Source organism: Sarcophilus harrisii, chromosome 1, assembly GCF_902635505.1.
Source record: "Sarcophilus harrisii chromosome 1, mSarHar1.11, whole genome shotgun sequence".
Classification (NCBI taxonomy): Eukaryota; Metazoa; Chordata; class Mammalia; order Dasyuromorphia; family Dasyuridae; genus Sarcophilus; species Sarcophilus harrisii.
This window is the reverse complement of record NC_045426.1, coordinates 166,423,558-166,449,356: the sequence shown is the minus strand read 5'-3', so window position 1 is coordinate 166,449,356 and position 25,799 is coordinate 166,423,558. Positions and strand designations below refer to the sequence as shown.

The 25,799-nt window shown below is 36.8% G+C and overlaps 1 protein-coding gene across 6 annotated transcripts in view; it reads right to left on the bottom strand.

Annotated features, from left to right (window-relative positions):
- FAM169A (family with sequence similarity 169 member A) overlaps window positions 1–22,855 on the bottom strand; it is a 73,015-nt gene extending 50,160 nt beyond the window's left edge. For 2 of the 6 annotated variants that reach the window (XM_031966431.1, XM_031966448.1), the window contains exon 1: window positions 5,366–5,576. In XM_031966431.1, the coding sequence (XP_031822291.1) occupies window positions 5,366–5,389 (24 nt within the window). In that variant the 5' untranslated portion in view covers window positions 5,390–5,576. The other 4 variants (XM_031966438.1, XM_031966441.1, XM_023495822.2 and 1 more) reach the window with 4 other exon arrangements.
- Between the last annotated feature and the right edge of the window lie 2,944 nt (window positions 22,856–25,799).

The following is a 25,799-nucleotide window of genomic DNA, read 5'->3' as shown; positions in this document are numbered from 1 at the left end:
CACTGCCATAAGTAGCATTAAGCTAGCAAATGTTTAACAACTGCCTCTCCAGAAGAAAAAAAAATACTTATGGTACCCTTTTAAATATAATCTGCATCATTAACATTTTTCTCTATCATTTTCTTAAGCCTAGACAATCAACAAAACAATAACTGAGACCTGATTTATAACACTTAAGAGATTTTTGAAGTGTAAATTCTCTCAATTAAAATTTAACAACCAGCTGTCAAGGTTCTGAGTGGCTCCAATAAATCCAGTATTAGAGAAGTAGCTGAACTTCAAAGGATTCTACTCCCATGGAAAAGATACTAGACAGCCCTTCAAAAGATAGTCATTTTGTCTATTTACACTAAATCTTTTATTCAGGCTGAATACCTCATCACAGAATACTCTTTAGTCCTTTTACCATTCCAGTCCCTATCTTTTAGACAAAGTCTAATTTGTTTTTCCTAAAAAGTGATGCCTAGGATTGAAACATAATATTGCTATTCTGTAACTCTTGGTCACATAAAAGAATTCAACCCATTCAATTCAACCAATGAATGCCCTTGGGTTTCTTGAGAAGCTTAAGAAATTGAAGTCTGTGGGGTAAAAAGATATCCTTCTCCATGGCCCCTGGTATCAAATATGCTGGCCCCAGGATCATAGTTCATATCTGGACAGCACTGCTGAGACAAACTACAAAAAATAAAAACCACAAAATAGTTCCCAATCACCCAGTTTTTCTTCTGTTATAAGTCAGAAAGAGTTAATAGCTTTTGACTATCCTAGATCTCCTAAAACATTTTAAAGTATTAAGGGGGGGAGGGGGGAGAGGAGGGAGATACTTTATACGTATCAGGCACTGTGCCAAGCACTTTACAAATATTTTCTCATTTGCTCCTCACAACACCCCTGAGAGGTAGTACTCTAATTATCCCCATTTTATAGATGGCTAAAGAAGAAAGCAGTTGAGTGATTTGGCCAGGATCATACAATTATTAAGTATCTGAGGCAGGATTTGAATTTTTCCTATCTCCAAGCCCAACATCTTATCGTAGCTGCCCTGATCACTGACATTTATATGTATATACAACCATGCTTTAAAACTTACAAAGCCTTTTGCATCTATGATCTCATTTGTTCCTCATTTATTCCTCACAGCAATCCTAATCCAATAACTACAGATATTATTATTCCCATGTATTGATGGAAAAAAAAAGAGACTCAGAGAGATAAAGTTTCACAATAATTATTAAATGTGGAATTTCTACTTTGTAAGCTAGTCACCATCCACTAGAGTATTTTAACAAGTAACTACTGGGCACAAGGCACTAAAAATATTAAAAAAAAGAAAGAACAAGTGCTGCTCACAAGGAGTTTATATTCTACTGGGGTGAACAAATATACAGATTTGGTTTAGATCATCTAAAGATTTCATTACAAGATATTTGAATCCCTGATCAACCAATTTCATAACTATGATAACAATTAGTAGGACATACAGAATCAAAATAACACTACTGTAGTCACACTGGCATGAGTGTTGCAATCAATGTCCAGTATAACAGACATCATCAGAGATAATATGCATAATAATTAGAAAAATGCACTTTATACCTGGATAGCCCTGCATTTAGTCTTTGCTTGGATATTATCGAAATGAAAATAACACCCTTTAAAATGAAGACGTCAGCAACTACTGCCTGACCTAGATTACTGCATATTATTTATGTAATCACTTGGAAGCAGCTTATAACAGCTCAGAAAATCCAAATCAAAATGACTAAACCCAACACCCCATGAAACTCCATCCTTCCTTTTTACCCAGGGCTTTTCAACGTTATATAATTAATCTAAAATTATCTCTTTCTCCTAGCTCCAAGGATACCCAGACTTTTAAGATATATACAGTATTTCTGATTCTACGATGCTTTCTCTCTCTAAATTCGGGAGGAATTGTGTGCGTATTTAGCAGTCTTAGATAACTTTAGGACCATTTTAAAAATTAAATAGTTTAAACAGTAAATGCATTGTTTGTAAACACAAAATTATGGGGTTTTGTTGTAAGAAAATCAAATCCTTAACTAAAATGCAAAGAAAATTAATGCTTAACTATATTAGTGCAAGAAGCCTAGCTCAAGACAAGGTAAAGAAGATAAATTTTACCAATGAGTATTTTGCACAAAGTCTGTATTAACTCACATAAATGCAAATAGCTGTAAAGTAATTCCTCAGCCATCTGTCTACTGACTATCTTCTGGTCCATCATCAGTTGTTTTGGTCATGCGTGACCTTCATAACCCCATTTGGGGTTTTCTTGACAAGAGATACTAATGTGGTTTGCCATTCTCCAACTCATTTTATAGATGAGGAAATTGGGCTAAATGACTTGTCCAGGATCATATAGCTAGTTAAATGTCGGAGGCTGCCCTTTTCAGGACCAATTATTAATTTTTCTCTCCTCCCACTCCCAGCTTAGATCCTACTTATCCAGCTCCCCATCCACTTTCATAGTGATTCTTAATTATCATATGAATCCACCTATGCCACAATAAATCCCAGCTTCATTTTCAACTTCGTTTGTCAAGGAGTTTCTCCTAAAGCCTAGAGGAAAGGTGATAAGGAATATAATAAGAATATAACAAGGTAACTTGTAACTCCATTCAAGAATGCTTCAAATATCACCTTGAGTGTTCCTCCTAGAAGATTAAAATCCTGGAGGGAAAAATATCTGCCTCAATTGGATGACATCTAGGATGTCAAATGACAAAGAGGCACATGGGACTGATTTGTTTTCAATATTGGGTCTATAAATCTAAATACTGCAAAACATAGCCCTGCCTAGAAAAAAATTTTTTTTTCCCTTTCCCCCGCCTAAAGTGAAAGCCTGCTTTTTGTGGGACCAATAGAACCAATAGAAATCAGCAAAAACCAGCCAAAAACCAAAACAAAACAGTATGATATACATTTAAACTATTAAAGTAGGGTAACTAAAAAGATTTTTTTTCAAATAGAGGGGATAATTTAACAAGCTGCAAAAGGGTATACATTTCAATACTCCAACTCACTAATAAAAAAGTCTATTAAAACAATAGGGGTTCTACCTCAACTCAGAAATTAGCAAAGAAAAACAAAAAATAGAGGAACACTTAGTGGAGGGATTATGGGGAGCCATAATTTTGGATACAGTTTTGCATAAAAATTTGCATTTGTACAAAAGAAAAATGACTAAACTATTTTTAACTTATGATCCACCAGGTTACATAAGGAACAAGATACAGGATGAGACATTTCCTCTGGATCTCTACAACCTCTCAAAAATAGAGACTCTAGGGGCAGCTAGGTAGCGCAGTGGATAGAGCACCAGCCCTGAAGTCAGGAGGACCCGAGTTCAAATGTGACTTCAGACATTTAACACTTCCAAGCTGTGTGACCCTGGGCAAGTCACTTAACCCCAATTGCCTCAACAAAAAACAAAACACAGAAATTATATACCAAATATAAAGGAACTTCAGCTGACTCCCTAATCTAGGATACCCATAAAAACAAATCAAAAACCCAAGAACCTATGTTCACTCACCTGAGTTCACTCAGCATCCCTCACTTACCTCAGTGAGAAGCAGTGAGGCTGCATTAGCAAACCCAAGGACAAGACATAGTCATAGGTTAAAATCTACTCTTTCAAACCAGTTTCCCTTACCTTTCTCCAATGCTATGGAGACACTGGCTTCAGGCCATAGAAGTTTACTCCAGCCTTAAAAGCTAGTTCGGCCACAGCTTTTCAGGATCAAAAGCCTGTCAGGGGCAACAACCCAGAAACACCAAAGCTGTAAGACTCTGAACTGTTGGTTAGAGGTCAGAGAAAAGAAGAACAGAAGGAATGGGACAGGTCACCAGGACAGGATACCATTTTTGTGAGGACTATGCAGCACTTCATCAAGGTTGAAAGAAATAATGCAGAACTCAGATGAGGTCAAGTAAAGTCAATAAGAGAAGAGACAGATGACAATGGAAGGGGGCTAAGATGTTTTGAAATCCAGTTCCCAAGAAAACCATAGAAGGAAGTAAGACAGGAAGTGAGTGATGAAAATAAGTGGAGGGGGAGACTAAAATCTCAGGAAGAAGAAAACTCAAAGACCAATAGAAAAAAAGAATAACAGAAGGAAATATGGACTCCAAATCTAGTAAACAAATTCAAGCATCTATTAATAAATAATGCCTAATAAAGGGAAATGATCCAACATTTGATGAGACAGAGAATTCTGGAATTTGAGGACAGAGAACGATGCTATTCCTGAGTGGCTTAAAAGAGATATGAGGATGACAGCAGATATACCAACATAATATCCTTGATAGCAAAAATCACTATTTTTAATAGAATATTATTTAATAGAAAAATTTGAATCTGCAGCAGCAAGATTCAAAAAAATGAATGATAGAACGATAGAGTGGAAAGACAAATACACAAAACTGAAGGACAACCTAGAAGAAAAGCAAAAAGCAATAAAAGAAAGTATGCTCATTATGCAAACAAAACATATAGGATGAGCAGAGGTTGCAACCTAAAGACATAGGCCTCCTAAAAGAACAGAACAAAAAATACCTTATCATAATGAAGGAAGTAATATAAGGAAACTGCCTAGAACCTTCAAACATAGAAAGTGAAATTTCCAGGGAAAAAACAAATAACAAACCAAGACTACAAATTCAAGTCACATAGTGGTTAAATTTAACAATTCAGTTCAGAAATAATAAGTTCTGCAAGCCATTTAGAGACCTTCTAATGCAAAGAAAAAGATATTCAATTAATATTTTGCACCCACTAGAAAAAGGTTTATTTCATAATGTTTTTCAAAGAACAAAGTAGCTCAATCAGGCTGACCTGTCCTTCAAATCTGAGCTTAACCACAAAGGACAAAAAAGATGGACGTTCAATAATAAGGGATGAGTCCAAAACATTTTAAAAATGAAAATCAGAACAGAAGATTCTCAACTACCATCACCAACAGAAATGCAGGAGTGAATAATAAATTCAGCAGGCAATGACTACAATAGAGTGACAGAGATCAACCAGTGAGAGACTTTTTTCTACTTGTGACAGAAGAGAAGGTAGAAATCTGGTAGAGGTGATAGTGAAGAGGCAGATAGGGGATATTATAGACAGAACATCTTGTCTATAGGTGAAAGCTTCTTTTGTCGGACTACATTCTACATGACAACCTGGGAAAAGTAAAGGAGCAGGAAGATGATTTGTGGAGGTCAAATCAAAAACTAGCAATGAGGGAAAGGTGAACTCTATGGTCTCAGAAAGAAGTGGAGTTGGGGAGGGAGGGGAGAAGGGTAAGAATTTAAAAGGGGAGAAAAGGAACTAAGTAGGCCTTACTTTGAAGGTAGGAGACGATTCCATTGTCCTACAGGTGAAGAGAAATGAGAACCTACACCAGATAAGGCCTGGGAGATTTAGTGCTTAAAGTCTATTTGTTCAGGGGCAAGGGGAAAGTAGAAAGTTGAAACTCCTTGCAACACAGACAGCTGGAGTTGGAGAACAGACACTGAAAGGAGATTTCCAGGCAACTATATAAAAAAAAGAAGAGAATGGAATGGAATATAGATCATAGGTGGGCTGGGTAATAAGGGACTGATGGGGGAGGGGCCCTATCCCCGGGGCACCGAATTCTATGATACTTATAATAATGTACTGCATTCTAACCCTATGGTACAATGGAAAAGGTTGATCCAAGGAGGAAGCCTGACAGGGCAGTGCTACAAAGTATCTAGAGGGGAGAGCCCAAAATGAATTATTTTGGAAGATTTGATCCCATGAAGAAGACAAAGATCATTTCAGGGTGATCAAAGAATGAAGATCTAGTAGAAAAGAAAGAGAAGATGGATAATAAAGGGAGAAAAAGTTTTGAAAAGCACACACAAAAAAATGAAATTTAAGAACTCCCCAAGTTGAAGGAAAGGAGAGGAAGGGGAAATCAATTCTCAGTGTCTGACTCACTATAGTGAGTATCTTGAAACTACATTTGAACTCAGGGAGGCAAGTCTTTTTGACTTCAGGCATAACACTCTACTCACTCACTGTGCTACTTTATTTAGTAAAGTAACTGAAAGAACATAATAGTATGTCTAAAGCAGAAGAGGGAACCAAAAGCTGAAAAGTTTCTACACAGTCAACATTAATGCTTCTAGAATAAGAAGTGGTCATGTAGGGAGCAATAGCTACTCAAATTTTTCTGACAAGGGTTTGGTATCCAAAATATATAAACATTTAATAAATATATAAATCCAATAGCCAGTCTCCAATAGATAAATGGCCAAAAGATATATCCCAAAAGCTCAACAAAACAAAACAAAACAAAACTGCAAAGTATAACCTTTGACTGATGATTTAACTAATGGGTTTATAGCCCAAAGAGCGTCAAAGACAAAATGTTGCAATATACACCAAAATTTTCATAGCAGCACTTTCTGTGGTAACAATGTTAGAAACAAAATGCTATTTGATTAGAAAATGGCTGAATATGATACAGTATATAAATGCAGTGGGGACATTACTATGCGGGAAGAAATGACAAATGAATTCAGAGAAACATGAAAGATGGAGAGTGAAATAAACAGAACCAGAAACAATATTCAGCACGACTCCAACTATGAAAATTCAAAGATCAGTAAATAAAAGGAAGCCAAATTCTCAGGAAATGAAAAATCAATAATGAGTCTGAAGAACAAGAATAAATTGGTGTGAACTGGTATAATATAAATACAATAACAAAACATGCCCCCATCTCCCTTTCTCAGGAAAGAAGCAGGAAATTAAGAAGGCAGAACACAAAGCACACATACAGTGCCAGAAACAGCCATAGTATGGTTGTTTTTCTCTACTGACTTTTTCAAAAAAGAATACTCAGTGGGGAGGAGGGGAATGCCTAGAAATCTAGAAATAATAATTAAAAACAAAAGGTATCAATATTATTTTTTAAGGGTATATTTCATCCTATTTTGAACCTTACAACAATCATCTTCTTTCCACTCATATGAGCACAAAGTAGAAGCTTATCACCTGGACTACCGTAATAGATTTTCAAATAATCTCCATACCAGTATCTTCAATGATATCATTCACTAATCTATCCTTCACACAGTGGCCAAAATAGCTTCTCTAAAGTACAGGCTAGACCATGTCACTACTTGCTCCAAAACCTTCCATGGCTCCCCATTACCTCTAAGATAAAATATAACTACTAACTGGGCACTGAAAGCCTGTCTGAAAACACTCCAGTTTTCTCATATCATTCACTGCCTTTCTTGGTTCATATTTGGCATACTTGCTTTTTCCTTGAAGTTTACATTTTATCTATCTCACTATCAACAGAATATAAACTCCTCAAGGACAATAACTTTCATTTTGTCTTTATAACCATCACCACCACCACACACACACATACCTAATAGCCTGATATACAGCAAGTGCCAAATAAATGTTGATGGGTTTTCACTCAAAACTCAGTTCAAGTTCCTCCTATTCCACATGGCCTTTTCTGATTACTTCTGGCAATTGTACTCTCTCTTCTCTACCTTTCCTAGAATTTTTTGGCTAGTCTCTCCTTCCTCCTATTATCTACACCTATTGAATATCACCAAATATTAATTACCAAATGTTATTTATACCAAAATATTACCAAATACTTATTAAAAGCCAACTATGGGTAAAACAAAAGATATCAAAATGTTCTTTCTTAAGCATAAGTTTATGCCATTAGTGAAGTAACTTGGTAGTGAAAAGAGCATCAAATCAAAGCCTGCTTCCAATTTTATCCCCCTGTGACGTTGACCAGATCACACACCTGAGAATCCTAGCTACCTATGATCTTATGATCATATTTCTCAAGAACCTTCAACAGCTCCCCAATGGTCTAAGGATAAAATAAAAATTCTTTGCCTTGGCACTTAAAGGTTTTCCGCAACCAAGATCCATTTGGTCTAGACATTTCACAGAATCGTAGACTTGAATTGGAAGGGACTTCTGAAGCTATATAGTCCAATTTATACCCTAAAAGGAATTCCAACTATACCAGACCTGATGAGGACTTATTCAACCTTTGCTTAAATATCACCAAGAAAGGAAACCCACTATCTACAGAAATGGCCAATTACAATTCCGGACAAGTTTTTCCTGACTTCTAATTTTGTCTCTTTTTAACTTTTACCAAGTTACTGGTAAAACTGTTACTGGTTCTGCCCTGCAGAGTTAACAGGTCAAATCTAACTTCAAATCTTCTCTAGGCCAAATAACCTGTTTCTTCAACTAACAGTGGCTATCTTTCTCAGGAAAATTCTCTGGTTGATCAATATTTTCTCTATAATGTGCACAAAAGAACTGAATAAAATATTCCAAGATCAAATGAGTTAATATGTATAAAACACTTTGAAAATGCTAAAACATGAGTAAATCACTTAACCTGATTGGCCTGTTTACTCATTTATAAAATGAGCCAAAGAAGGAGATGGTAAAACACTGCATGTCTCTGCAAGAAAACCCAAAATGGGGTAATAGTCACACATAACTGAACATGAAAAAAAAGGATGGAAATTTGTCGATGAGCTGATGGAGAGTGAAATGAGACAAGACAACAATAAACAAGATGAATAAAAACAGTGTAAATAGAAACAACCACTACAAAAAAAAAATCAAAAGTGATTGTTGCAAAATTATAAAGAACAAGTATAATTTGAAACAATTTCAGAAGAAATTGAAGACATCACCTCTTTAAGAAATGGGAGATCCATGGGTGAAATACTGAACATATTTTCAGGCTGTTGATGTGCTTACTAGTCAATATTGCCGAGTTTTGCTTGTTTGTTTATTTAAGATTATAGAGTATGGCTCTCCTGGAGGAGAAAAAGGGAAGATACTTTGTAAAATTTTGGTGATTTTTTTTTAAAAGACATAATTGAAATTTTATTTTAAAAAAATAAAGCCTGGAAAAACATATGAGTTGATACAAAGTAAAGAGAACAGAACCAGGAGAACATTGTAAACAGGAAAGACTTAGTTACTCTGATCAAAATAATCCAAGATCATTACAAAGGACCCATGATGAAAAATGCTATGTCCAGAGAGAGTTGATGAATTCCAAATGCAGATTGAATAATACTTTTTTTACTTAACTTTTCTTGTTTTTTATGTGTTTTTTTTGGTAATGGCTATTATGAAAATGTTTTGCATGACTTCACATGTACGACTGATATATATTATTTGCCTTCTTACTGAGGAGGGAAAAAATGGAATTCAATTTTAATAAATGAATGTTAAATTTTTTAAAAAATGAAATTGGGACGTATTCAATGAAATAAAATAATAAAATATGGGGTAAAATGAATTTATGTGATGTAAATTGATCAGAATTAGGGAAATAACTTCCATAATGACAACACTGCAGAAGAAAAATACCTTTTAAAGACTCTAGAACTCTGATCAAAATAAATGCTAAGTCAAGAGATTATAAAAAACAAAGATCAAAACTGCTGCTCACCTCCTGTCAGAGAGATGGAAAGATTTAAAATGAAGAGACATAATTTTCAGGCAAGGCCAATGTGGTAATTTGTTTTGCTGGACTATTCATGAGTTGTTTTGGAGGTTTCATGCATTCTAAGGGAGGAGGGGATGGGTAGATCATAAATCCATGTAAAAATGCATCAAACATATTAAATATACAAATGTATTAAAATATTTTTTTAAAGACAAAGTCCAACAAAATGTGGCCTAGATTAAGGCATTTTTAAAAATGGAAACAGGAATGTCACGTATGAAAAATACCAAGCTAGCCAATTTGGCCAGGCTGTAGAGAGCTCTAAGGGGAATAATGTGAAATTAATCAAGAAAGACAGATTGGAACCAGATTGTGAAGTCTGAACTACAGGATTTAACACTCAATTATAATATCATCTTGGATTCTGTAATTCAGAAGGACAAACCTAAACCTGGATTCCACTTTGGGGGCTACCTAGTCCAACACCCTTCTGTGAGATCTATGCAATTAAGTGATTAGTCCAAAGTCAGAGGTGGGATTTCAACCCAGACTCTAGAACCAATGTGCTATTTCTAGTATGACCATTGGCCAAAAAAAAACCTTCTCATTTTCCTCATCTATATAATGAAGAGTTAGTTAACTAGATGGGCTCTAAAGTCCTTTCCAGTTGTAAGGCCTAGCACTACCTCCACATCCCACCCTACCCCCTTTTCCTCCTTTTGGATGATGTCACCCACAGTTAAGCTCCTTGAGCTTATTATCTCTTTAAATAAATGTACAGTACTTCCATAGTAGACATTTGCTGTAGTTGAATCCTTTTAATCTGACTTCATGACTCCAATTAGGGATTTCTTGGCAGATATACTGGAATGGTTTGCCATTTCCTTCTTCAACTCATTTTGCAGATGAGGAAACAGGCAAATAGGGTTAAGTGACTTGCCATGAGTCACACAGCTACAAAGTCTCTGAGGCTAGTTTTGAACTCAAATATTCCCGACTTCAGGCCCAATGTTTTATCTACTGTGCCACCTAGCTACTATTTAAAGGAATTTTTTTTTTAATAAAGAAAATAAGGTCTTCTTTACCTAAGTATGACTTTTCATAAGTTTGTGGTAAATTACACCGATGTGATTAAAAAATTGATAGTTACAATAGTAGCTATATAGTAAAATAGTAAAGTTCCAAACACTAATTACTTTTCATGGAATATTATTTTAAGAGATGGATGCCATGTTTTTCCTCTCCCACAATAGGAATTCTCTATTTTCTAATTTACCTTGGGGTACACACTGGGTAGGGCCATTGCTAGATATTTGACCAAGAGGACTAATGGAAACAATCTAGCAATAATAACTATGACAAAACTGAACAATAAAATTTTGAAAGCAAACTAGAGGTATTTTCTCAATGTAAAGACTGGTTGTATACAAAATTTCCATGTAACAAATCAGATTTCCCAACTTCCTCTATCTTCATGAGTAAAGCAGGTAGTTTACAACCCATCAACAAATATATATATGGCTCTTTTCCACTGGGTTGGGTTCTCTTCTACTCAATCCAGAAAGCACTAGTCCCTAAACCAATTAGCCTTTCACACTGCCTTTCCATGCTTCCTTTCCTTCTAATTAGTGGCCTTGGCATGTATTAGAAGAAACGAAAGAAAGCAATTTAATAAAAAATCAATTTTGAGAACATGACTGGAACTCCAACCAGGAAACGGAACAAGTTCCTGATTTCAATGTTTTAAACTAGAACCATAGATTTAGAGTTTAAAAGTGCCCTGGGTCATTGAGTCTAATTCCCTAAATGTTATAAATGAATAAATAGAGGTAAAGATACACTGAGTGACTTGGCCTAGAGTAAAGAAGAGTTAAAACCCAGTTCTCTTTAATTCTTAAGTCCATCAGGGCATTCACCACACCATATTTTTCTTAGTATATTGAAGTGTTTATGTCATTGATGTGTGGTAAGTTAATAATAATAATAAAAAGAATCAGAAAGTTTTGTGAAAAATTGTTTCAATGAAAAAAGTATTGAGTTCCAAACACTGTAGTAAAAGATAGTGGGGGAGAAGGGTCACAGGGCTGGGATATGGCCAGAGTTTAATTACTTTAACCTTTATTAAAAGCCTACTACATACAAAACAATGTACTATGTGATATATGAGAAAACAAAACCGAAGCAAAACAAGCTCCCTCTCTTAAGGAAGTTCACATTTCATTTCCAAGGTAAGCCATTAAATTTTGGATATCATATTATTTCAAATAAAATAAAAACTTATTTTAACATTAACTTACTCAAGCACATAAAGGGATAGGGAACTGACAGCTTTAAACGGAGGTAAGACAGCAATGGTGCAGGTGATTTCTAAATCTAAGTGTTCATTGTCAATCTCATTAAATGGTTTTAATTCTTTTGACAGTCAATCTCATAAAATAGTATATTTTTTAAAGATAGTGTCTAAACTTTTAGAATTCATGATAATTACCCAAATCTAAAAAGGTCATCATCATCTTTTTAAAATACCAAATATAGAATAATCACTTCAAATAAAAATCTCAATTAGATTAAACTAATCACAGTACTTCAATTTATGCACTTTTTTTTATTATTTTGAAAATGTTTTGCCAATATCCAAAAAATAGTCAAAACTGCATAATATTTCAAATGATATTTTAAAAAGTGCTATTTTCAAAAACAATGAAATGAAAATTAGAAAAAGAGTTTAGATATAAAATTTTCACTGTCTTTTTTAAGGAAACCATCATCATTTCATTCTGTCAAACACATTCAAGGGAAGCAAAATAAACCTAACCAAATTCTGTCAACTTGCCAGCTAAGACCTTTATATATATAAAAAAAAAAAAAAAAAAAAAAAAAAAAAAAAAAAAAAAAAAAAAAAAAAAACTATGGGATTTAAAAAAAAAATTCTGCTATAGAACTACTCACAATTAAAATAGCCAAAAACAAACCTCCTCAGATGTCAGATGTTTCATTCCAGTGGAGCAATTCTAAAAGCTAATCAGGTTATTTCTTAAAAAAGTTAAAATATATATATATATATATAAATAAACCAATATGGTATTATAATGGTTCTCAAAGTGTGGTCCAAGGAGGGTTCAGAGGGTCCACATCAAAAATATCAAGTTACTAAGATTTTTCATTTGTTATATACTAAATAAAATATCAATAGGTGTACTTCATATTAACAAAAACTTTTTGGGGAAGTCCTCAATAATTTGTAAGAATAAAAAGGACTCCTGAGACCAAAAGTTGAAGGATCACACAGCTAAGAAGTGTTAAGTGTCTCAGGCCAGATTTAAACTCAGGTCCTCTGACTTTAGGGCTGGTGCACTATCCACTGAGCCACCTATTCACTTTTAATGTCAACTTCTCTAAACTAAAAAACTAAGAAACAACTAGAATTAGTATTTATACAGACCTTTTCAGGTTTACAAAATACTTTATTTCATCCTCACAACAATCCTATAAGGAAAGGTTCCCTTCTTAACCCTATTTTACAAACAAGGACATTAAGGCAGAGAGAAATTAAATGATTTGCCCACGTTCATAAAACTACCTAGTGAGTCCCGACTCAAAATTGGAATTTCAGACTTTCTGACTCTTAAGTGCAACAATTTATCCAAAGCACCAACAGGTCATAATTGTGTAAAGCCTACTTCCCAAACTTGGAAGGCAATAGTATATAAGTTTAAGATTTGACAGAATTCACTTTCTAAGGTTCCATAAAAATGGGATTCAGTTCTTTTCTCAAATAATCACCTTCCAATTATCTCCCAAAATCTAAGAGTCTTCAGTATCCAAGGGTCCCACCACCAACACTAACCCAAACCAATCTAGAAGTAGATAGAGTAACAGCTAGAGAAGAGTAACAGCTAGAGAAGAGTAACAGAGAATCAATTGGACAGATAATATTCTAGCACCAGGCTTGTGGTTATTTACTATTGGCTATACTATTTGTTTTCTCACATTAATATAGGTAGCAATTAGAATATTACACAAGAAATAAAATCACACCTAAGATTAAATACTAAAACTCATCAATTTCATATGTTTGGTCTTTATTTGTATTGTAAATACGGTGCTTGAAATAGAGTAAATACTTAATAAATCTGACCAGATGGCCTTCAAGTCCCTTCTACTTCTAAATTCACATATCTCAGAGTTGTATGAAGAAAATGCTATACAAATGTGAGCTACTATTATTTCCCCATCCATTTACAAATGATGCTCAATCTCTAAGAGTTAAAAAAAACATTTCCAGATCCCACAGACAATGCAATAACACAGATTTAATTATGTTAGCCATTCTATCACATGGTATACGATAAAATGGTACGGCTTGACAAAGCATGGAATTTAGTGAGAACAAAAAGCTTACAGATACAGAAAGTCCTACGCAGGGCCAGCCTTTATGCAGGGAATACCTGGGAGACCAGGGTAGATCTAAGACTACCCTTTTTACTGTTTAAGAATCATGAAATAACATATGTACAATCCTGTAGAAACATTAAAGCATTAATGAATCCTTGTTATCAGAGTTATTACTGTTTAAACATAAATGCTTGCTACTGGAGTTATTATTGTTTAAAGACAAGTCTTTTTTTAGGTTGATTTTTTTTTTTCTTATTCTTTCTCTTTGAATATTCATTTGTTACATGGGATGACTCACTGGAAGGAACTGAAATGCAAATAATATAACAACAACAAAAATCAAGAAAAATGTATTTGAAAAATAAATCCCTTTTCCAAATATATAAAATATTGCCTTTTCAGCCTATGCTAAGAGTTAAGGACAGAAAGGCAAAAATAATGAGATTCTCACCCTGTGGAGTGGATAGAACTCTAGATCTGAAGTGTGGAAGACTGAATCCAAATCCAGATTCAGAGACCTACTAGCTGTGACTCTGTGTGATCCTGAATCACTCTCTGCTTCAGTTTCCTAATCTGTAAAATGGGGATAATACATTATTTATCTCCCTGAGTTGTTGCAAAGACAATAAAATGTGATAATATTTGTAAAGCAATTTGTAAAACTTGAAGTAATATATAAATGCTATTATAATCACTAGCATCTCACTATATTTTATTGTGAGAACATAATGGATATGAACCATTATTCTACAATAAACAGACTTTTTTTTTCCACTACCTTGCCCCCAAAAGGCTGTATGAATTACTACCCTCTTTAGTACTATATGTACCTTCTCTCTCATAGCTCCAACACAATTAACTAGAAGGAGAAGGCATCTAACTTCTGATTTCTACTGCCAGACCCTGCCTCCTCTCCTGCTTCATTCATCTACCTTTCCTTTTCCAAGATCCACATCACTCAGATACACATATATTACTATACAAATTCCAATGGCATGGCAGCCTCCAAAACATTCTCTTTTCTTTGTCAAGGAGTTCAGTATCAGGCTTGGTTTTCCTCTCACTACACTTCCTGCCTTTATCCTTGGGGACCTCATTACAAATGACAATTTCCCCACATATTGTGATTTCCCACATATTGTGATTTTCGACTTTTTCAACTTCAATGACCTCCATCTTCATTCTATCTCAACCACACACAGGAACAGATGATCATACCCTTGACAGGATCAACCACAAACATTCCAACATCCAGAATGCTGAAAAACCTTCGACTATAATCCACCATTCTCCTGGACTATTCTTTGTTGTACCCATTCTTAGTTTTCATCAAAAACTCTGGTTATTCTATCTCTCTCCTCACCCTCTATTCTGGTCTTTCTTTCCTCTCGTAGAAACCTTAAGGCTGGAAAAGCCACGATGGGAGAATAGAGGCAGAAATTTATCTGAACTCTCCCAAATTGCCCTCCAAACAACTTTTGATGGTCAAAATACTTTCTTAAACTGAATTCTGGAGCTGCAGAACCAATGAAAGATCAGGATGGAATAATTGTCCAACTCAAGACAACTTAGAAAGTTGGCAGGAAAAGTCTGAAGCATAGTACAGGCTGCAATAACACTACCTCCTCAACTCTAGCAAGCTTTGGAGATGATTGCATCAAAAGGTAGTGGCAATGGCAACAGTAGTAGCTTCAGATATTCTCAGCACAGACTCTAAAAAGGGTTGTGCTACTGATCAGAAAGATTACAAGGGACCCTTTGCTGACACTGGGTTCAAGATTCTATTGCATTGCTCATAGGCAGTTCTAAATAGCAGTTTCAGGATGAAGAGGAGAATTAGTGCTTGCCAAAACAAATAATTCTAATTCAAAGAAGAGTATTTGTGAGCAGGCACTCAGAAGGGAGCTGGGATCCTGGTCTCAAAAATCCCCTAAAGAACCCCTTAAAAAAGTAGAATTGGCCAAATGGAAAAAAGAGGTACAGAAGCTGACTGAAGAAAATAATTCCTTAAAAATTAGAATTGGGCAAATGGGAACCTAATAATGCCATGAGACATCAAGAAACTTTGAAAAGAATCAATAGAAGAAAATGGGAACTATCTTATTGGAAAAATAACTGACCTAGAAAATATATCAAGTGTAGAAATGTGTTTGGGGGAATTGCACATGTTTGATCTGTATTGCATTGCATTGGGGGGAGATGGGAGATAGAAAGGGAGGGAGAGAAATTTGGAACACAAGGTTTTGGAGGGGTAGATGATGAGGATTATCTTTGTATGTGTTTTGAGAAATATAAAGCTATTAATCTTTAAAAATCACTTTGGGGGGAAAATTATGAAATACAATATACACACACATATTTCAAGGAAAGATGATGATTTAAGTATTACTATACCATTTGAAAGCCATGATCAAGAAAAAAAAATGTCTATATATCTTTCAAGAAATTATCAAGGAAAACTGCCCTGATATGCTAGAATCAAAGAATAAAATAGAAATATAAAGTGGAACAAGATTCCACTGATCATGTCCTGAAAGAGATCCCAAAATGAAAATTCCTATCAATATTATGACCAAATTCCAGGGCTCCCACATCAAGGAGAAAATTTCACAAGCAGCCAGAAATAAACAATTCAAATGTTATGGAGCCACAGTCAGGATCACCTAAGATTTAGCAGCTGCCACATTAAGGATCAGAGGCCTTAAAATATGATATTTCAGAGGGCAAAGAGCTAGGACTAATAATTTACCAGCAAAACTGAATACAGTCCTTGGGGGGGAGGGGAGGGAAGATGGATATTTAATGAAATACAGGACAAGTATTCCCGATGAAAAAAATATCAAAGCTAAATAGAAAATATGACTTCCAAAGAAAGAACTCAAGCAAGTCATAAAAAGATAAATATGAAATAGAAATCATAAAGAATTCAATAACATTAAAACCATTTATACTCCTACATGGGAAGATAATACTTGCAACTCTAAGAACTTTATCATTATTAGAATATCCATAGACAGAAAAGTGTAAGAGAGAAGAGACTACCCAACTGAAGGTCTACATTGACCTCATTGCTGTATGCCTCTGAAAGTTGGATAGACTACCAGTGCCACCCCAAGAAATTGAATGGCTTTCATTTGAATCATTTTAAATTTTAAAGATCATCTGGCAAGATAAGGTACTGGACAGAAAGGTCCTTTCTGAGCATTCAAACTCTACTGCAGACAATGTACCTCCAAGAGACTCCAATAGCCACATTGTTTGATGCCAAATCTACGTTAGCCTAAAAAACTATTTTAAAGAAAGCTCATGTAGGTCAGAAGAAGCAATTCAAAGACAAGATCAAATTCTTTCTGAAGAACTTTGAAACGAATGGGAGACACAGGGACACTGGCACAGGACACTCCAGCTTAGTGTGCCTGTGTCAAAGACGGTGCTGTTCTTTAGGAGCAAAGCAGAATTGAAGTAGCGAAAAAGAAATATGAAATTACAAATTTAGACATCCTCCTCTCCAAATGTTCACAAGGACTACTTGTGCCCAACCTGTGGTAGAGCCTTCCCAGCTTGTATTGATCTGATCAGCCGCAGCTGGACACACTATACTCACCTTGCTCTTCAATTTGACCAGCCCACCATCTCAGAATGAAGGAAGTCATAGAACTGTGCTGGTTAATTTTTTTTTTTTATCATCTTATTTCAACTGGGCCCTCACTGCTATACAGCAATTCTTTTTACTATTCCCTGAATGATTTCCTATTGCATTCTCCACAGATGTTCAAAATTGACTCTCCCCAAGCCACCTACATACATATCATCTCCATTTTTCCCAGCACAAAATATACCTGATATGTATTGAGAAAATTAAGGGTGCTATTGAGTTCTCTCTTCTTCCCAATTCTACCTTTTAAATTTCCTCAATATCACTCCCCAATTTTCTGCTCCTTTGTTCAAGCTTCTGACAAAGAGGTGATCCTTCTCTTTATCAAAGCCAACTTACCTACTCATGCATTGATTCCATTGCTTCCAGTCTTCTCTTATCCCCTCAATCATTCCCTCTTCTAATCCCCTCTTCTAACCTTCAATCTCTTTTAATCCACTTTCTCTGCTATCCACAAACAGATCTTCCCCCCACATTTAAAAAAAAAAAAAACCTTCACTTGACCTTGATATTTCCTCACTGTACTCTATCCATAAAATAGGTCTTTCTTCTATAACTATACCCCACTAGGGTAAAAAAAAAAAAAACAAAACAAAACAAAAAAAAAAAAAAACGACCTGTTTACACTTATGGGTTCCATTTCCTCTCAATCCCTAATATTCTGGCTTTGAATGCCAATGTTCTACTCTTAACTAATAATCTTTTCCCAGTATTCACCCTCTTGATCTCTCCGAAATTGTATGACTGTTTTTTCCTACCAGTAGGTTTCTTGTGATACTACTCTGATTATATACGGGTCTACTATGTGACAGGCACTTTGCTACTAAGCATTTTGCAAGTATCTCCTTTTATCTTCGCAACAACCCTGGGAGGTAAGTGTTACTATCCCCATTTTAGGCAAACCTTGCCTAAGGTCACACAGCTAATGTGTATGAATAGTATCTGAGATTAACTTTGAACTTTTCCAGGCAGTGTTCTTTCTATCTACTTCACCACCAAACTGACTCAATGAAAGCTATCTCCATGCAAATGATTCTTAAATCTACATTTCTCATCTCCCTATAATTCCAGTCCTACACCAATTAACTTCTGAAAATCTCCAACTGGATGTCCCATTGACATCTCAACATTTTCAAAACAAAACAAAGTTATTCTTCCCTAAAACCTGTCCCTCTCTCCTTGACACCACCTTACCTAAGAACCTCTCTTCCTCTCTTCTCTGGATTACAGCTATTTCAATAGCCCACTAGCTAGTTTGCTTTCAGTCACTTCTCTCTATCATCATTTCTTCACACAGCTGCCAAACTGATATTCTTAAAGCACAGGTCTGACCATGTTACTTTTTTGCTCAAGGAGATTCTTATTACTCTAATGAAAAAAATACTAAATTCTGCCTCTGGCATTTCTTCTCTCTCCCCTCCCCCAATTTGGCTCCAACTTATCTTTCTAGACAGAATCTACATTACTCCCACATTCACATGCCCAATTTTTATCTAGCCAAAATCCCAGCCTCTGCACAGGGTGTCCTTGACATGGAATGCTCTAGCTCCTTCAAGGTTCAGCTCAAATGTCTTGTTACAGGAAGCCATTTCTGATGCACCAGATATTAGGGACACATCCATCCGATTACTTTATAGCATATATGTACAAGTTATGTTTTCTCCCAGTAAAATATAAGTTCTTTAAGAAGAGTCTAGATTTTAACTAAACAGGGAGTCATGAAAAGTTTTTTTTGATCAGGAGAGATCAGAGCTATAACCTGGGGAAATCAGTTGAAATCTTCATATAAGAAAAACAAAGACTGGAAGCAGGTGACAAATGAGGATTCTATTCTAACAATTTATGCTAGAGAAGGGATAAAGGACTGATTTAATATGGGTTTGGATAGGAGATATTTAGGAGCTAATATGAATCAATAAGACTTGTCCATTTGAAAATGAGGGAAGGGAGAATGAAGTATAGGAAGAAGTCGAGGATGACTGATTCTGTGGTTATGATCTGGGCAATCTCATGCAAAAATATTAGCAAACTTTAGAAGTAGGGCAGCTTTAAGGGGGAAGATAATTAGTTCTCCTTTTTAAACATGTTGAATATAATTTTCTACATTTTTACTTCAAATTTACATTATTAATGAATTTTTATTTGAGAAAGGATATCATTTGTAAGAACTTGATCAATATAAAAACCTCTTAGGAATCTACAACCTATGAGCTATTAGAACTATCCCTGTAAAAACTCAATATGATCACTCATAGCTTATTAATTATTTCTTGGGTTGCTTATAAGATGGCAGCTTTTAATAACAAAGCTACAAATTTTCATCATTGTATCTGGAAGTCATCACAATGGAATTTTCCCCAACTCCTCTCACTTTCCCCAAAGAGTAAAACTAAACCAAAATATATCTCAGTAAGTTCTTCCCCTCCGGTTGACATCTTCCCTGGTAGGTTTTACCCTATCAGTAAAGAATCCTAACCATGTAAATACTCCTGACAAAAACCAAGATAATCATCACTTACAAAGGTCAACTTTGAAATGCAGAATAACAGAAACAGTGGCTGGAACAGACTAATTTTGGTGAATCTTCCATAAAATCAACCTATACAAAATGTAGGCATTATGCAACAGCTACTAATCAACTTCTAGGATTAAAATTCTGCACATCATTCCAATTCTACATTACTAGATAATAATCCAAATTATGTCCCAAATAAAGAATATTTCTCTGTGGTAGTCCAATAAATTTAGGATGACTACATAAACAATATTACATCTAAACAAGAATTGAAAATTTTCAGGAACTAGACAAATGGCACTTGGTGTATTAATATACTAAAACATATATAAACTTTTCCTAAACGGTCCCTAAATTTGGACCAGTTAATTTTAACTCTAATCCCTGTTTTTCAGGAGGTTAAAAAAAAAATCTCCAAACCCCCAATCCAGGTATACATTCATTTCATTCTATTTTTAAGAATATCAAAATCTAGGGAAGGGTGGGTAGAGTAGGGGGGAAGGGAATGATAAGAAGGGAGAATAGAAAAGAAAAGAAAATTTACATCCGTTTTCTATATTCTGACTGCTTTAGCTGAGCTGAGGAAGGACTACTCAATCGCCCCCCCCCCTTCACTCCGGCAGAAATAATAATAAACTATGACCCCCAACTTATAAGTTCATCCATAAAGTCATCTAGTGAGCTCAAGGCTCCAGATACTGCTTTCCTGAGGCTCAGGATGATCCTGATAAATTATTTATAGGACTCTAAAGAAGCGGCCAGTCAGTCAACAAGGACTTATGAAGCGTTTACTACGTGCCTAACACTGCTCAATTCCGGAGACACACACAAAACAAAAAAGGAAAAAAACTAAAAATAAAGATAAGAATGGTCAAGAAATCACAACTGAGGGGGGTGAGGGGGAGAGAAATCAATGCTTTGAATCCTAAATTTCCCTCCATTAATCTAGAGATTCTCGGTCTCTTTCCCAAGTACAGTGAAGGTAATGGATCCCTTCCCAAAATGTTTTAAAATACATAAAACAAAATGCATAAGATTACAAAGCGTGCCAAATATATCCAGACATTTATCAACATTTTAAAAAACGAGTTCGCAAATCCCAAAGAAGCTCTGGATGACTAACTGAAGAGTATTTAAAGGTGACTAAGAATCCACATGGCCAGTCCTACATCCCCAAAGGACAGAGACTAGAAGGAGAGTATGTTCACCCCTTCACCGGGAATAGGCTGGGGGTTGGCAAGTAGGGGTGGCAAGGAGAAAGGGGAAGGGATGCTCAAGAGGGGTAACTAGCTGCAGAGATCCAGCTAAGAGGATAGAGAGTGGAATGGAGGAGAAGATTCCTCACACAAAATGGTGGAGCTTCCACGAAGCCGGACGAAGCTGGGCGCACCTGGGGCCGGACGCACGGCTGCCCCTCACCTCCCACGGCGGGGCGGTCTCCCGGAGCTCGGCCTGGATCGTCAGTCCGCCGCTCCAGGAGTGTGGAGAGCGTTTCCCGGAGATCGGAGGGCCAAGGCTGGGGACAAGGCCAAGGGAAGGTGGGGGCTGGAGGGAGGTGCGGGCCCGAGGAAGGAAGCCACCCCGAGTCTCACTCACCTCGTCTGGGCGCGCCCTCCGGACTCACGGGAGAAGAGCTGGGGAGGAGGCGGAGCCTTGGGGAATGAATGGAGCTGGAGGCGGCTGCGCTGCGGCAGGAGCCGGGACTGGGGCTGAGGCGAGAGCTGCCGGCCGGCTCGCCCCAGGCCAGCGGTGATGCTCCTAGCCCGGCGGTCCCCTTCCTCCTCCGCCGCCGCGGGGGAGGCGGCGGCAGGGACACCGAGGCTCTTAGGCTTCCACAACTGCGCCGGCCCGTCGTCCTATTCCCGGGCTGCGCCCACAACTGCGCCCGCCCCCCACTCTCCAGCTGGCTCAGTTCCACAGTCAGTCTGTCTATCACTCAGAACGTCCGTCTGTCCGTCAGACAGCCAGTGCCCACCGCTCGCCCCCTCCGCCTGTGGCTGACGCACACTCTGCAACGCCCCCAGCCTTTAAAGCCGTATCTTCCCCCCACCCCGCCACCAACCCCACGACCTCCTCCCATTGCTTTAATCCCCTAAATCCACTCCCCCCCCCCTTCGGGTCACGGTCATAGTCACGAGGGGATGGCAGACGCAGACACACTCCCAACCCCCACGCATGGACCCGCCGGTGGGAGCCACTGACCGGGAGGAAGGGAAAATTGGTATGGGAGAGACTTCACCATCATTACAATCCCCCCACTCCCGCCTCCCAGAGTGGCTGTCTATACCAGGAACTGTACAACACTCACTCGCCAGCCCTCATCACCTCTAGCTCTGGGTTGAAGCCTAAAGGGTGGAAAGCCTGGCGGGTGCAAAAATAGATATAAATATATTGCACTGGATGTTATTCCTGATTTGCGTATTCTTTGTTTTAATGTCAACATATCTAAGATGACATCCCTTCTTGCAACTGCTGAGCAAAAATAAATACGGCATCAGATATGACATAAAATTTGATATAATATTAAAATAAATAGGTAAATTTTTGTTTTAAAGTCAAAATGTCTAGGACGTCCATCCCGGCGAGCTCCTGATGCTTCGCCCCACAACTCCCTCCTAGGTCTCCCCAGGTTCTAACTGCTGTGTCATAATCGACTTCTCAAGCTAGGAAACGTCTACTCAAAGATTCTTCTTAGGTTTACCTAGCCTTGCCTGCAGCGCTGTTCCCAACCTCAATGTCCTGATGGCGAGAGTCCTTTCTATCTTCTTCAGTGAAATTAAGAATGACAAATTAAACGTAAGACGCCCACAACTTTAAATAGAATGGGAGGAGCAAATCCAACTTTCATCCCTACATCTTTTCCTACAAGACTATTGTCCTCTAAATGTTATTTTGGAAGAGAAGGAATTTTAAGAAATGCTCTTCAGGTAACAATAATGATGATGATAGTAACCATGATTCTTCAAGTGATAGGTTTTCTTGAAAAATCAACATGTGTACAATGTCAAAGTAAAATTTTGTTTTTATAAATTTATTCATATGTAGTATGCCTACAGAAAATTACCCAGGTGTCAAACTCAGTAGACTGAATTTGACCTGGTTCCCTTTTGACTCCTGAATTGCCTGAGGCTGATCAGACATTTATCACTCCCAGCCTCATTTTGTTTTTGTATTTTTTTTTTTTTGTATTTTGTACAATTATTTTGTAAATGTTCTATATTCTCCCCTGTTGGATTCTGAAGCTTTTCAGTAGTTATGCAAAACTCTTAACTTGTGAAAGCATGGATTGTCCAGCCTCTTTCCACCTGCAGCCCCATTCCCTCTGCCTAACTTTTCCCACCTGCATGTTGGTCAATCCCCTGACTTAGTACTCTATCTAAACCCTGTTCACAACTCCCTCCACTGGTATCCCGACTTGCAACTTACATGCCCTGACTAAAGACCTCAATTTTGCTGTCTTAAGTATTTCCCCTTAAATTCAGGTTGACTTAGGCAACTAAGAGTGTCCTGAACTGGAAAGCATTTAAACTGACTATATTTCAGAGGTTAAAATCTTAACTTTCTTTGAATATTTCTCAGTGAGCCAAGTAATATGGTAAGTATTCAAAAAAATTTGTTGAGTGATTAATATTAATCCAACTTTTTCTGAGTTTTGTACTTTGTAACATATTTCTTTGTGCAATTTTTAAATTTAGAAACAAATCTGCCATTGAAACTTTTCTTTTTCAAGACACTAACCCAGTAATAAAGTTTAGTCAGTAACAATTTTGTGATATCACAATCTAATATTTTATTATTTTTAAAAGAAAGGGAATGATAATTTAATGAACCACTGACTTCAATATTTAAGATCCAAACTGAATAACCCTACCTCTGTGCACCCATGACTCTAGCTGTAAAATAATTATAATTTCCACCAAAATATTTCACAAAATCTTTGAGGCACTCTAGAGAAAAGCTTTATAACAATTACATTTGGTTTTATTGCATGTTTATTTTCATTGTTCTTGTGTTCAACTAAAAAAGCAGAAGTGGAAGAAAAGAGCCTTTTGGGATCTCCCTTAATGATTATCTCCTGTTTTTATCTAGTTTGTACATTGTGCTTTATATGTTTCTCTTATTAGACTGTGGGCTTCTTCAGAGCAGATCATGTGGTTGTAGGCACCAAATGATGTGATTTAGGAAAGCACCAAATGTTGGAGTTCGGTCATGTGAAGAATTTACAATGGCCATTCTATTTGGCAAAAGAGATGTATTTAGAGGAGGTTACAAACAAAATGAAGAGATACAATAGACATCAGGAATGGTAAATATGAGATAGAGTTGGGAGAGCACATAGTAAGAAAAAGGGTTTTAAAAATTAGTGATGGAAAAGACAAATTCTCTAGGAACTCACAATTAACCAAGAGAAAAGGAATTTCCCCCATAAGGCATGGCCAGGGTTGAGAGGAGAAATATACATGGCAAGAGGGAAGGGGGAAGGGAAAGACACCATGAAGCAGAGTGCTGTGGTGGGCTATAACCTCAAGAAGGATTCAGCAAAGATGATGTGAGCCATTGATAGATGTATAGGGGAACTTTAACTTCAGGAGTTTGACATATTGGATTTCTTAGGTGGAGACAGCAAAGTGAGGCCACTCACAAGGGGGGACCTCCACAGAAAGTGGGACCAAGAGATTATGTTTCTCTATCAGTGCCCCCCTGGCTGCTCCAGGGAACAATTCCATCAATGCCCCAATCTCTCTCTGCCAACTAAACCCAGTTATTGATGACATCATCACAGGAATACTGGGTTTTTCCTTTTCTTTTTATCCCCGGGTCTTAGCACAGAGCCTGGCACCGAGAAGATGCTTATTGGTTTGAATTGTTGATCCTAGAAAACTTATACACATTTAGCCATCTGGTATATTGGAACTCTTTTCCCTGAAATTATCTCAGAATAAGGAAGTGGGGAGAAGGGAAGGAAAGCAGTTAACCATGAATGTTATTTTTCACAAGCAAAAATGCCAAGAGTTTCTTTAGTGAAAAGCTGTTGGGGAAAGTAAGTGGAGAAAGAGACCATAGGGCTAGCAAAAGGACTTCAGATTAGAGATCCAAAAGGTTCATTTTGGGATGGGAAGCTATATCAGGATGATTAAAGTGCTGGGATTTAAAGCAACAAAGAATTTGACTCAATAAGCCAGAAATGAGATCAGTTGGAGTAATCTGTAAAAAGCATAAATAATAGATGAGAGGGAATGAGATCATGTAGGTCTCCCTCAGCTTCTCTCCTAAGCCCTCTTTTCTTCTACCTACTTCACTTAATGATGTCATCAGCAACCATATATTTAATGATTATTTCTGTGCTATAGATTTTCAAATCTACCCTGTTACAACTTTTCTTCTGAGCTCTAATTTCATCTCAAACTGGACGTTTGATATTTTTCTTAAACTCATTATGAGCAAAACAGAACTCATTCTCTTTCCCCCAGACCCTCCCCCTCCTTTTGTTGTTCAGTCATTTCATCTGACTCTCCAATCACTCCATTTGGGCTTTTCTTGGCAAAGATATTTTCCAGCTCATTAACCAGGCAAACAAGGTTAAGTAACTTGCCTAGAAACATACATATGGTAAATGTCTGGGGCCAAATTTGAATTCATGTCTTCCTGACACTAGACCCGGTGCCACCCGTTTGCCCCCCTCCTATCTTCCCTGTTATATTAGAGAACACCTGCT